The sequence below is a fragment of the Haliotis asinina genome, chromosome 6 (assembly GCF_037392515.1).
Source record: "Haliotis asinina isolate JCU_RB_2024 chromosome 6, JCU_Hal_asi_v2, whole genome shotgun sequence".
Lineage (NCBI taxonomy): Eukaryota > Metazoa > Mollusca > Gastropoda > Lepetellida > Haliotidae > Haliotis > Haliotis asinina.
In genome coordinates, this window is record NC_090285.1 from 10,245,826 (window position 1) to 10,260,925 (window position 15,100).

At 38.8% G+C, this 15,100-nt stretch overlaps 1 protein-coding gene across 3 annotated transcripts in view; it reads right to left on the bottom strand.

Moving 5' to 3' along the window:
* Positions 1-15,100, bottom strand: part of LOC137286985 (suppressor of lurcher protein 1-like) — a 563,849-nt gene that overhangs the window by 148,631 nt on the left and 400,118 nt on the right. For 2 of the 3 annotated variants that reach the window (XM_067819056.1, XM_067819055.1), the window contains exons 5-6: positions 5,044-5,091; positions 4,503-4,683 (exon numbers count right to left, since the gene is read on the bottom strand). In XM_067819056.1, coding sequence (XP_067675157.1) covers positions 4,503-4,683; positions 5,044-5,091 — 229 coding nt within the window. The remainder of the gene's footprint in view (positions 1-4,502; positions 4,684-5,043; positions 5,092-15,100) is intronic. The other variant, XM_067819057.1, reaches the window with a different exon arrangement.

Below are 15,100 nucleotides of genomic sequence, written 5' to 3' on the forward strand. Positions count from 1 at the left end.
GACCTTCACATTCTTGTTGTTAATGGTAACACAGACAAGACTTGCTGGAGACCAATTCTAACCCGCATCACAACAGTCAGTGAACCAGACCTTCACATTCTTGTTGTTAATGGTAACACAGACAAGACTTGCTGGAGACCAATTCTAACCCGCATCACAACAGTCAGTGAACCAGACCTTCACATTCTTGTTGTTAATGGTAACACAGACAAGACTTGCTGGAGACCAATTCTAACCTGCATCACAAAAGTCAATGAACCAGACCTTCAGATCCTTTTTGTTGCTAGTAACACAGACAAGACTTGCTGGAAACCAATTCTAACCTGCAACAAGTCAATGAACCAGATCCTTTTTGTTGCTAGTAACACAGACAAAAGCAATTCTAACCTGCATCAGAAAAGCGAACGACCAAGAACTTCAGACCCTGCTTGTTGATCCTAAGACTAAGAGGGTTGCTGATTGCCAGTTCAAACCTAGATCTTTGCAGAGGAACTTTGCATGTCTTCAACTCCTTAGTTTTGGAATGGATGTCATATAAGCATGATGAAATCGACATATGGTCATGAGTTTCTCAATCAACTTGAATGGCCTCCATAAAAGAAACTGACACTTAATTCAATTTTTGTTCAAAACTAATGGAGAAAGTTACGAGACTTCCCATTGTTTTTGTTTAACACAGAACAACATAAACATTTCAGCAGTCCATAAATCACTTAAAATGCTGCATTAGATTGATTAAAAATTCCACTCAAACTGATTAGAACTTTTTAAAAGAATTTCAATTATACCCAAGTAGTCTTGTCATTTAAAGCAAAACCTCTTTGAATAAGTTGAAGGAGCCTTGTACTCGTTGACTTCATTCTGTCAAATTATTGTCTAGCTACTATAATAGTTTGAAGATAGCACTGGAGGTGATTAAGATTCATGGACAACAACACTGGTAGAGTGTATATACATCGTTCAGGGCAAGATGGATTACTGTGTGGCTTTGTAAGAGCTTAATGACAACAGCATCTCGTGGATATTGTTTCCAGAGGAGATACTCTACCAGTAGAGGCTTAGCTTCCAGGAACGATGGGGTTCTGTTGGTGTACATGGCATGGTGTAGTTGGTTGAGTCAGGGGTGGGGCTAAGTAGTGTTTGGGTGGGGTGTGGGTCCAGGTGCTTTTTGAGTGGATCTGAGAGCTGGTATTTTGTCTCAGCATGAGTTGGTGGGGTACTGGAATTGATGGTGTTTGGTGTTGTGGGTTTGTGTGTGTATGTGGAGAGATGGGGAGGAGGGGAATCTAGGTGTAGTTTGGTGGGATCTGCAGGCTGGTTGCTTTACCTAAGTGTGAACTGATGGGGGATAGTGGGCTCAATGGTGTTTGGATGGTGTGTTGGGGCTAGGTGTGATATGATACAGTCATTGGCCTTGGCAGTGTTTGGTTGTGTAGAGGCATAGGTGTTTAATGGGCCTTGGTACTGTTTGGGTAACATGCAGGCTATGTATGATTTTGTGGGGTATTGGGGCTTCCAGTTATTGGGAAGGGTGTGGGGACTTGGCTGTTATTAGGTTGGGTCTTAGGAATGATCAGATTAGGTGTCAGGATAGGTTGGGCAGCAATGGAGGAAAGTAACTCCAGGCTATGATTGATATTGTCATTGTTAGTGAACATCTCTGTACTGCTGGCAAACAAGGATAAGTTGAGCAGCACCCGACATGGACGAGTGGCATCCACAACGACCCAGGTTGTTGCATGTCCTGTCTCAGCAGCTATGCACAGAATAGGTTTCACCGTCATACGCTGCACATGCACTGGCTTCCTCCCTTTCACAAACCAAATGGGATTGCTCATAGCATGCATCACCTACTTTTCAAAAACACCTTCTCTGTGCTGTTCCAACTTATCCTTGTTTGCCAGTATTTGTGGTAGGTCTGATTGTGATAATTAATGTTTGCTTGCTTGTATCCTGACCACCAGAACCATTCACTGCCCTTATGACCAGTATGTGTTCCTGAAGACCAGGTCTCACCATTCACTACCAAGGATAATATTGTGACTGTATATATTATTATGGCTCTGACTCTCTGCTGTGACTTCTTCCAACTTTCTACAGACCTTCATCTCCGAATACAACCACCACTCAAACCTCACTTTGAACGCTATAACCAGCAATCCCACTAATTCCAAATACTTTCACCACCTCCTGGTACCATGGGAATTTATAAAAAAACATCCAAAAGTGTACAACAACCTCCCAGGATCATCTCCCCACTGAGACCCTCAGAAAAGAACAGAATGATGAAAACATCAAAGATGTTTCAATGTCAGATCTAGCTCCCATATAAAATACATCTCAAGTCCTGAATGGATGGGTAGAGATTTGTTCAGGCAGAGGTGCAAATCTGCTAAATAATTCCCATAAGCCAAGCAGGAAATGCTAAATTTCAGAATCGGCTGATTGCATCTCCTCATGTTCTTTAACATCAATGACGAGTGTCGATTTCAAAGGTGGATTTCATGTACATTTCAAAGCGATACACTCAAACGCCAATCAGCTGTCTGTTCTTTTGGTCATCATTAATTAACCTTCACCTACAGCTATGCGACCTTAATTTCCGCCACACTAGTGGGGTTAACTCCAATCATGGCTGATGTGCCCTGTGATCAATATCGGTGAAGCATCGCAAATCCAACATCTCAGGAAGATGGCTGGTGATGACTGGTCGACGACGCTGTTGTTCATTTCATGTATATAGGTGTTAATGGTGTTTGGATATAATGATAGCCACAAGCTTGAAACATTGTCTGGAAGGTGGCAATACATTGCAGCCCATTGTCGCCACTCTCATGATCTGCCACCTCAGGGTGTCACAATTTCAAACCTATGTATTTGATGGATGTTCCAAGCCAAATAACACATGTTTGATGCCCTTTAAACATATTTTCACTATTTGAACTTGGGGCTATTTGTGTACAATCTGAGTTTTTAGGCATGGACTATTCATTTGAAAAAATATAGCACTGACCTATTAACCCTTAAGGTTCTGATAAACCAAATTGATGAGAATGACATACACAGACCAGTGAGGTTACACCAAGTTAGCTAACTTCAATATTGACTTAAATGCATGTAAAGTTTAGATTTATGAAATTTACAAACTGTATTCCAAGTTGTCTATTAGCTGTATATTATTATTATGTGTAAACAAATCTGAATATGTGTCTAATTTTTCAAAGATCGTGGGAATTTTTAATGTAATACTTCTAAAGCATGCAACAGCTGAGGCTGCTATTTGAAATTTATGAAAAGCACACTATGACCAACTTCTATTTTGGATACATTTCAGACCTAATTCTTACTCCTTCATCATTGTAAAAAGAATGGAAAGGACTTGTTAACCATGAAATTGCGCCATGTATTCATATCCGTCCAACTTCTAACTGCCTTTCAAGAACTATGCACATTTTGCTACTACGGAAACATAAAGCAAGGTTGAGAGTGTGTGAGTGAGTGAGTGAGTTTAGTTTGAACCTGGGTCTTCAGTGTGACAAGCAAAGGCTTTAGCCATTGTGCTACCCTACCACTTCTACTGACACAAGAAGACAATCACCATTGTCATTGTGAGTGAAACGGCTCCTGGCTGTGGACGACCACATGAGAGCCATGCGAGCAAGGGGTGTGCAGACATGCGCAGAATTATAATAACTGTCCAACTTATCCTTGTTTGCCAGCAACTCCAGGTTGGACAAATCAGAGCACAAGCTTGTTCTTAAGACATATCACCGCCATTATTGGAGTGACCATTAAAAGCGTCTTGAAATTTGTCCTCCATACCCTCATGCATTGTCACTGATATTTTTAAGCACATTTCATTGAATGTGCCATCATAGCCTATTTTAACAAATTTTACACCAAACTTTGTTAAATCAAATTGGTATAAACCTGTAGACTAACACAAAAGTGAATTTGACTTCAAACCTTCAGATTGGAATTAAGGTCAGACCAATTTTATTTCTTGATTTACACATCCACCAGTCATATTTTATCAAGAATAAGATACAAAATTCCCTGCTAAAGTCCTAAAATCCTAATGTATTTATTGAACAAAACTGTAAACATACTCAACATAATATTTTTTCATTTTTTTTTGCCTGAAATACCCTTCATAAGTTGCTGAAAGTAAATTACTTTTAGCATTGTAAAATAAAATAATATTACACTGACTGGCAATTTAAAAAAAAATGTTCCTGCAAAAATCCATAATCCAAGAAGTAAAACTGGTCTGGCCTAACCTGAAAAACAAAGAAAATCATTTGTGTGGGGAAGTTTACTAATTTGTTTTAAAACATAACAGTCTGTCCACACCAGTGTTTGTGTTTGCATGTCACTGTAGGGAGCTGTGACTGGTAGCTCTGTGCATGGTCCATCACTCAGAGGAGCTTGATCTCAGCAATGGTGTTTGATAATGAAAGGATAGTAATTCATATGTATAAAAAATATATAAAATGACTCACTTATTTGATGTAGGCTTTTTCATATCAAATTGCAGAAATGTAATTTCCACAAGCTCCTTGACATCTCCGATGAATGTGTACAGGATGCAGTTGGCGTCACGTGGATAGTACTGAGGGAAATTGGGAGACGTGAAGCGACCTGTGCTGCCACCATTACTCTGATATATCACACATTCACAGCCTGAAATATACAACACATCACTGAAATACACATCAAATCCTGCACACATATTGCTGATATATATGTCTGTCAATAACATTGTTGGATCTTTCGTGAATTACACTGATATATGTTACTCTTACAGTAAAATACAGTGTTAAATACTAGAACATCATATTAATATATATTCCTTTTCATATATAATAACCACAAATACACATACCTTTCTTGAACATACCTTTAAAATTCTATGTATGTTTGATAATATAAGTTTCAAAACTTATCTTATTATGTACGGTAAACATTCCAATATAATATGACAATGAGGAATGAGCATAATGTTCAATACATGTTTAGAGTTGTACTTAACCAGCCTGTTACCTTTAGTCTTAGAATAATCGCTTTCATAATTTAAGCAATTCTCCTTGTCTGCAAGGGTAAACAGTGAAAAAAGAAAGGGAGAAATTTGTTATAATTAGATGATGATAAAACAAATGTTACAAAATACATAATTAGTTTTGTTTGATGTTGTTTAATGCTGTTTCAGCAATACTGCAGCTATATGACAGCTTTCTGTAAACATTCCAATCTGGGCAAACCGGTGATTGGCATCATAAGCATCTATGTCAGCAAGTCTGGCTGCATGATCTAATGAGCTGGATGTTAGACAAGCATGCTTGTTGACTGTGCCCAATCATAGACATTCACTTGTGACTTTATTCCTAAACCACCATTTTCTACTTATTACATACTAGGATTCAAACATAGAAAATATCACAATTTCAACAGAGTTCAAAGGATATATGTACATACGAATTACTAGTATACATTTCATCTCCATCAGAGAAATATCTGAATTCCTTTGTTACTTTCACCTTGAGATTTTATTAAAGGTCACTAAAGATGATATATACTTGTTGTCAAATTTCTGAGCATCAAATCAACTTTGAGATTTTATCAAAGGTCACTAAAGATGACATATATGTGCTGTCAAATTTCTGAGCTCAAATCAACCGTAATAAGTTGTCATAGCACATCTGAGAATCTCTAAGCTGCTTTATCAATACATTATTATTTATCTATTCATACAACAATAGAAATAAATAATGCTTCAAGCAGACCATTCATTTTTATTTATAGAATATGTAAACCTGATAAATTCAATTTAACAATTTCTTCATATTTTCAAATCATTAACCAAATTCTGTCCTACCTCACAAATTCAACAAAATCTTACGCACAGCTTGAGGGTTAGTGCAATTTCCTATTTTCACCAGAAGGGTTAACAGAAGTTGAATGAAAACAACATTAAGTCCAGCAGGGTACAAAATGTCATCGTCACCTGCCTTTGCCTTATGTATTAAGAAGAAATCAGTTTTGTTTTTTTGGAAGAAAAGGAAATTTCTACCATTTTTTCGGAGAGACCAAGCAAAAGATTGGAACAAGAACTTAATACACATATATCCTTCAAAGTATCTGTTAATTGTGTGAAGCTTTAGATGCAACTCTAATTGCACTTGTGTAGCAGTGCTCAGAAATTATTCACAAGACAGGCATCTTGGTTTGAATAATGTTTCATGGTGGATTTAGTTCCTGGGATTTCCTTCCAGGATGAGCTACAAAAAAACATGCTGCATACATTGTATAGTAAATCCAAAGAATGGAACTGCTTTGAACAATCTAAACATTTTTAACATGAAATAAAAAACACATCAGCAGATTTAATCAGTAGCATTGTGTGTAGTTAATGGTGTTTTCGGAAATGAGATATTTCTTTTGGGCTGTGCGACATTTGCACAGGTGCATTGAGATTCTGTGGGTCCACAATATATTACATGAGGGTTTGTCACCCGCAGGGTAGAAATAAACGAATTCATCAAAACTTAGGTGCCCTAGTATCTCTTGTATAAAGTATTAGTGTAATATCTGAGGTGTGAATGCCTTGTTAGATATCCTTTCATGCATGTTCTCTTTGTTTAGTTTTAATGCAGCAATATTTCATGAAAAATGTCAAGTCTGTAAATAATCAAATCTGGATTCAACACTCCAGTGATTGACATAATGAGCATCAAGATATGCAGCTAGAGTATGACTGCATGGATTGAAAAGTCAGTGAGAAGTCATCTAAGACACTGTAATTGGCACTGTACAGTTGTGTCCCTTGGGTGCAACAGAATCCTGTGATTTGGGGTATAAATCTTCTTTACTCATTATTGTTTCCAGGTTCTTCAATACCATGTCCATGGCAATGGGTTTTATGAAAATCATGCATTGTTAAGACCAGCTTAAGTGCTTTGAGCATGTACTAGATGTGTGGATATATCCCATCATCATCATCATCATCATCATCATCATCATCATCATCATCATCATGTTCAAAGTGGCATGAGACCAAACTCACGCATTCACCCACATCACAGACACAGCAAAACCCTTTCTACATCACAAGAAAGTTCTTCTAAAAGCAGTATCAATTGTACAATTGTGACTATATCAGAAGCATATATTTGTTTCAGCAGCATTACAGCTGTACGATGTTGTTTGTAAAGAAATTGAGTCTGGACCAGACAATCTAGTGATTCTGTCTAGATTCTAGTGAATCTAGTCATTATACGATACAATGACTGGGCTTGTGTTAATGAATAACTGTGAAACATCCATGATACAATGAGTTCACTTAAAGATGGATGTATCCTGCTCCACAGGCGACACCCGTCAAAATCATATCCTAAGTCTTGTCATCTGTTCATCTGAAATAATTCCTGAATGTACGATATAATTCAAAATAGGGAATTGTTTCAGACATTGTTTTTGTCACCGACACAGAAAAAACGTTTTGAAAGCTCTACTGGGGCCTTGAATGTTGCCACCTTGATCAAACATCTCATTGGAGAACTAAAAGACATTGCACACTTCAGTCACCATCACAGCTGCAAAGATCCAGGGTAAAATAGGTCTTTAGCAACCCATGTGTGCAACAAGAGGCGACTATGTTTGTCACATTAGGCAACAAATGGGATCGGGTGGTCATGCTCGCTGACGTGGATGGCACATCATCAGCTCCAGCTTATACAGATTGATACTCGTGCTGCTGATCATTGGATTGTGTGGTCCAGACTCGATTATTTACAGACTGCCAACTTATAGTTGGGATATTGCTGAGTGTGGTGTAAAGCTAAATTTACTCACTTGGTCACCACCAAGGTTAGCATCCCAGTCTGCATGCCCTTATGTCAGGTGAAAACACACTGACAAGATGAACTAAACATGCAACGTGTTAGTCAACTGCAGTACCATAATGAAAAAAAAAATGTTCAGAAGACAACAGAGGACTTCTCAATTTCAACGTAATGCATCATAGATGCGAAACTATCCTTAACAATTGCAATTTGGACACGTTGCACAAGCGTTTCAGGAAATGCTGCCTGAAAATTGACCAATTACTGGCTCTTTGAGGTCACTTGATAGGCGTCAGACATCTTTGCACACATGCACTCTACCAATCAAATACTTCCTTCCTGATGGATGTATTATCTCATCTGTGTTTGGATGGCCATACATCATCTGGACCATGAAGTGATGCATCACAATTAGATGCTATCACTAACTGTAGTTATGTCGCATATGCCAGGGGAAACCAAGTAGTGTTCAAGTGTTCGCTCATTACTCTAAATTCCAGACATAGGTAGGTTGCCTATTATTGGTTTTCCCCATGGGTTGAAGTGGAATTCCAAATGACAGTGAGTGAGTTTACTTTTACACCACATGTATCAATATTGATGCTATATGGCAAGGTCCGTAAATAACTGGACCAGACTATCCAATGATCAGCAAATTGGACATAGATCCTTATCTTACCTGACACATAAATGTCGTTGTCTGACTGGCTTTACAATTATTGTCAATATACCCCTTGTACAAGAGAGGTGCATCACAATACACCCCGCTGCCAATAGCAACTCATTTGGTACTTCGTGGTAGTTACTATTTTTTATCTCAAATAACATTAAATGATGCATGGTGCACGATGTTTTGAGAATGGAAATCAATGGAAGGGAGATAACTCTAAACCTGTTTTTCTTGTGTTGTCTGCAAAATCTGGCAATGGTTTCAAAAACATTTGACTCTCTTTCCAATGAACAGATTTGAAGACATTCAAATGTAGTACCTGTGAATATTAAGAAGGGGAAATTACAATACCTAAGGGAAAAACAACAAGATGTAAGATTCGAGATTCCCACAGGTTGGCTGAAGTGTATGATCCAATATCCATGCTTCAAACAATTCAAAATTAACATTGAGGAGTTCTGTAAGATAAATATGCTGTTCCCTGTTTCCTTGGAGACCATGGGTTGAGGTACCCTCATGCCCCCTCATGACCAGTGAGCAACTTATACTGCAACTGGGATATGATGATATGAACCATGTCAGCCAGACAGGTCTGTTGAGTGCCACCTTACGTAAGTCAGAGACAGTGTAGTTGGGTAGCCTAGTGGTTAAGTATTTGCCTGTCACACAGTCCCCCACACTGCTATTGCTGTAATATTGTTGTTAAAAGCTACATAAAACAAAACTCACTCACTCACTCACTCGCCCCAATTTTAACAAAATTGGAAAAAAATTCAGTATCTTAAAATATTTAACCACTCACTCAATCACTCACTCACTCAGTGACAGTCATTATTGGGACTTTTATGCATTCGAATTATCAGTCACACAGAATAATAACAAGGAGCGGAGATCCTAAAAATTAGGTCCTTGTTTTGGAGCTTTAAAAAGCACACAATTTAAAAAAAGCATACAATTTGTTTTAATATACTTTTTCTAAATGATCACCAATTCATGTCTTATCTTAAAGTTTGAAATTTCTCTTCATTTGTATATACCTAATGATCCTGGCTTGATCTCATTTGAAACACTGTCACGTCACGAAAAGACCTCCTTTTTCTCCTTGGCATCACTTATTCACTCTGTATTTAGACACAGCTCTTGGGTTGATAATAAAAAGAACGAAGAGAAAATGATTCACAATAAAAAGAAGCACCTTTTCCAACAGACAATTATTTTGTTACGGCCTAATGAGTATTCTGTACTCTTGGTCGACATGATAGGAAAAAAATGACCTTCCTTTCTTGTCTAATCTTCCTTCCTTAACCTTAATCTACTTTTTTGGCCCTGATTGCATCCTGCCATAAAAAATCTGGAAGAAGTTTATCGTCGCTAATGATGCAATTTCTTTTATAGTAAAGTCCATGGACAGAATCTCCAAAGGTATTCCACTGGGACCAATGGACATAGAAGTCTTAGCGCTAAGATGATGTAGGTGTATGTTAATCTACAGTAAGAATAATGAGACTGGTGCTGCTAAGACCAGTATGCAGGAAAGTGCAATGGACAATTGATCAATAGTTTAAATAACAGCTAAAGTTTTTTGTTCAAGCAGATCTTTCTGAAATTTCTCATACTGGTCTTGCGGGAGGAATTTTCAGATAAAACAGTTTATGTGACACTAACATGAAGATATTGTGAAGATATGATGTTGTTCCCATAGTGTGGGAGACAGGGGAGAGTGAATGAGTTTGGCTGGAAGCCATTTTGAATAACACAGCTTGTCCACTTGATGTGGGAGAAGGAAAGGTCTAAAAGTCTGAAGTGGAGTTTTCCTTCCTAAGGCCAACCCAATTTTATTTCTTGTTTTACGGATCTGCTGTTCATATTTTTTCAAGAATAAAAAAAATGATATATTTTTCCTGATTGAAATATAATAAAATCCTAATATTAGGATATACAGACATCAACAATGCATAGCAGTTTGTTGGACACTAAAACAACAGTATCTATTAAAAGAGACCTTATTTCACAATATTTGACCTAGAAATCAGTGAGTGTTAACTTGAAAAACAATGTCTTTGAAAAAATGTGGGTTTTCTTTGACTGGTGATTGTTTTTTCCCCTTCCTGCCTTTACGCTGGGTTTTCTGAGGCCAAAAGTCAGTAGAACAAGAAATAATATTGGTTTGGCCTTATGGTGCTAAAAACCTTAAAACATGATCACATAAAACATGGAATTGAACAAGCAAGAAAGGGACACAACTCTGCTTTGCAAATCACATCACCTCAGACAACTGGGATTTCTGTCGCCAATCAGAAGTACATAGAAGCAGTTCTAAGTTCAAAGCTGGCAATAGACAATTTATGCAAAATTTTAAATGAGTTCATTCTTAAAACATTAAAGCATCAATTGTTTCTGCCATTATTCAACAATTTATGAACATCCTGCTACCTCAGAGACATTCCTCTGTCAAACCAATCTTATTTCAAAATGATTTACAAGTTGGCTGTGCAGCAGAGCTTTTCAGGATGTCAAGATGACTTGTTTCCAAACCTCATTAACAGTGGAGATACTAAATACATGATGACTGCAGAATAATTTTTACCTGTGAACTGTAAATCTCTACCTTGAAGAACAGAACATAACAAATTAACAAACGGTACACATAACCTGCTTCATGAAACACTATTTATATTATTTAGTTACACTATTTAGTTACATGAAGTCAGTGATCTCAGTGAGTAGGTGGCTAGGTGGGTGAGTGAGGGAGTAAATGAACATCAATTTAAACAGTATTCTAGGTGTATTTCCATGTGTCAGTTTAATTTGGGGAGAAAAACGTGTGTGATGCTAGTTCCTGATGCTTAACCACTCAGTGCAGATCAGACCTTGAAACATAATTATATCAGACTGGGATTTGAATCCACTATTATTAAAGGGGAGTAAACTCTACAGCAGCTATGGTGTCTATGGTGTCTTGATCCATGGTTGTATCGGTAAATGGAATGCTGTGGTATCAAAACTCACTTGCTCACCACCCATTAACTCACTCATTCAAACCAACTAACCCATACAAGACTCACTTGCTCAATACTAACCAACTTCCCTGAAACATGCAGACTCACACTGTCAGACATTCAAACCCACTTCCCCAACACTCATTCACCCAATCAGTCATTAAAACCACACCACTTTTGCACTCACCCATCTGCCAACCCACTTACCCAAACTCCTGCTCCATCTCACTCACTCACTCACTCACTCACTTAGCACCATAGACTGACGCATTCACTTAACCCCACAGACTACCTCACTCACTCAATCCTAGACTGCCTCACTCAACTTCACAGACTACCTCACTCAACTTCACAGACTACCTCACTCAACTTCACAGACTACCTCACTCAACTTCACAGACTACCTCACTCACTCAATCCTAGACTGCCTCACTCACTTAACCCCACAGACTACCTCACTCACTCAATCCTACAGACTATCTCACTCACTCAGTCCTACAGACTACCTCACTCACTGGGTTGTTGACTCACTCACTCACTCACTCCCTATCAGCACAACCTAATCCCTCCTGTGGTCTTCTGGTAAGGACGTATTTATCACTTTTACATTTGACATTAAAACAAGCACAGTCAACTGCGTAGTTCCAGAACCTCATTAAAATCAACAGAATGTCATGACATTTCATTTTGATTTACAAAAACACACAGATTTAATTTTCACAAGTGCAGATTGCTTGACATTTAGGAGAGCTATTGCCACTGATATGTGAAGTGATGACAACATGATGTCTACATCTTCTGAAACTTAAGACTGAAACTAGCCACACATCTAATATAAAACCATTAACCGTCGATTACACTCATGACACATCAAAAATCAATTCCCAGATAAACACTTCCCAAAGTTTGAATTCTAAATGTGGAAGCCGTCTAGCAATCATATCATTCAAGATCACAAGAGTACAAAATGTCATCAGATCTTCATTCTCAATGTGACCTTCGAATCTGCAACTGTACCAGACTGCTTTAAGCATCGCGACAAATCAAAACTGGCTCTTCTAACCCACACAGAAAACACCTGAACATGCAAGCCATTATGAATCAAGTTAATTCTCCTGTCACTCGTACATGGTCAATTTCATTTGTCTGCATGTATGTTACACAGTTAGACAGATCACGTCAATTTCGCTGGGACACATTCAATTATTCAACCCTGCTCCTGGTATTAGGGAAATAAGAAAGTTCTAATTTGTCTTGTCTAGCAACAAAAAATGGAGTTGCGGTGTCAGCTGTTTTTTGAAACAACAAAGGCATTGAAGACTAAACCATAATAAAGATTTTTGATCGATTAATTATATTTTTTAGAAGAATATTTTTTCCAAATGGCTAGTTACGATCAAAGTAGCATGTAACCCTTTCTGAGACTTATTTTTGTCTTTTCCTTTAGAATGCCAGACAGGAATTTATGTAAATGACCACAAAGTTACTACAGACTCTGACGTAGACAATAAATTAGTTCCCCGGCACTGTAGTTCACCCGCACATGTAGACAACAGATTCAACTATAAACCAAGGAAGACATGTAGAAAGTTCTTGTGAGTTATGGTACCCATCAGAACAGATGAAAGGTCCCTTCAAACAACACTATCTCACACACTTTTCTCACTCACTCACTCATGTCCCTGGAAGCAATGACAACTAACAGGTTGGTTGGACTGTTGTGTAACACATCACTCAGCAATATTGAGCACAGCACTGTCTGTAAACTCTGGAGCAGCTAATGCAGTGATCAACATCATAAGGATCGTTCTTCGCAACTGGGCAACAACGACGTATCAACCAAGTCAACAAGCCTGACCATCCTGTCTTGTCTTTCAACTGGCATGAGATACCAAAGACCAATTCTAACCTGCATTGATCTTCGTGGGTTCAAATATACTGAACATCATTGAAAACGCACCACCCCTAAAATTGTGGATTTCTAAGAGCAGAAGTGAGCAATCTATGTAAATTTTACATATTTGTGTAGACCAATGTTTGATAAAGAAAAGAAGCAAAAAACAATCAAGCAAAACAGTGAAGATTTAATGCAGCTGACAATGAAATAAAGATGGGGTCAAAATGGAAAGTCAGTAGCGTGTATGACCCCCATTAGCAGCAACACAAGCTGTGCAACGTCTCCTCATTGAACGGATAAGTCTCTGAATAAAGTCCTGAGGCACTGCATTCCACTCTTGCTGCAAGGCATTGTCGAGTTCCCCAAGGTTGTTGATCTGCGGATGACGTGCGAGGCGTTGGCCGATGTAATCCCACAAGTGTTCGATGGGTGACAAATCTGGTGACAATGCAGGCCAATGAAGTAGAGGAGTGTTGTTGTTAGCCAGATACTGTATCAAAACACGTGCAGTGTGGGCTCGTGCATTGTCATGTTGAAATGTGTGCAGATCTTGATGCTGGTGAAAGAAGGGAACGACGTTGTTCTGAAGAATGTTGTCACGGTAGTAAACGGCATTCACTCTGCCACGACAAACAATCAGAGCGGTTCTGTGGTGATAACTTATCCCCCCCCACACCATAATGCTGCCTCCACCCCACCGATCGGTTTGCACAACACAATCCTGATGATAACGTTCACCCCGTCGACGCCATACCCGTAGACGCCCGTCAGCATTTCGCAAGTGAAAACGCGACTCGTCGGAGAACACCACACCATGCAAACGTCGTAACAACCACACACGATGCTGTTCAGCCCATTGTCGGCGTTCACGGCGAAGCCTGTCAGTCAGGATGGGTCCAACGTAAGGGCGTCGACAACGTAACCCTGCCGCACGGAGACGCCGTCGGACGGTGGAAGCGCTGATCAAACCACGTCGACCCTGGACAGCGTTGGCGGCTCTGGCAGCAGGCAATGTTCGATCCCGAATATGGCGCCGTACAATGTCTCGATCTTGACGAGGGGTGGTAACACGTGCCTGACCTGGGCGTTGCCGGTCCCTGCTGGTTCCTGTTTGTTGGTATCTGTTAGCAAGCCTCAGAATGGTCGAATGATGACACCCAAATCGTCGTGCAATGTTTCTGCTTGAAGCGCCGACCTGCAACATACCCAAGGCCTGTTCTCGTTCCTCTGGTGACAATCTTGCAATTGGCATGGCGAAAAAACTTTACTTACGAAAGTACTGCGAAAATGAGAACGGTTTTGTGCCCTTCGTGTGTGATGTGCATGAATTTTGTTGTTTTCATGTGATGTGTTCGATGATGTGTTCGAACGATCCGTTTTTTACTGTAGAGCATTATTTACGATCTAGTGTGTTATTATCAAAATTCCCACCATTAATTTTCCATTTCCAAAAGATTCTATTGCCTTATTTCAAAATTTACAGGTGGTGCGTTTTCAATGATGTTCAGTATAATTAGGACATAGACCAGCATTATTTAAACATTAGATGAAGTACCTTCTATTGTAGATACCTCTTATTTTAATTTAGAACCAAGTTCTTAAGCATGAAAATTAAAAAGAAGTTACATAAAATCATCACAGTAACATCAGTGGTGACACCAGGTGTTCATGAAAAGGTAAATTATGTCATCAT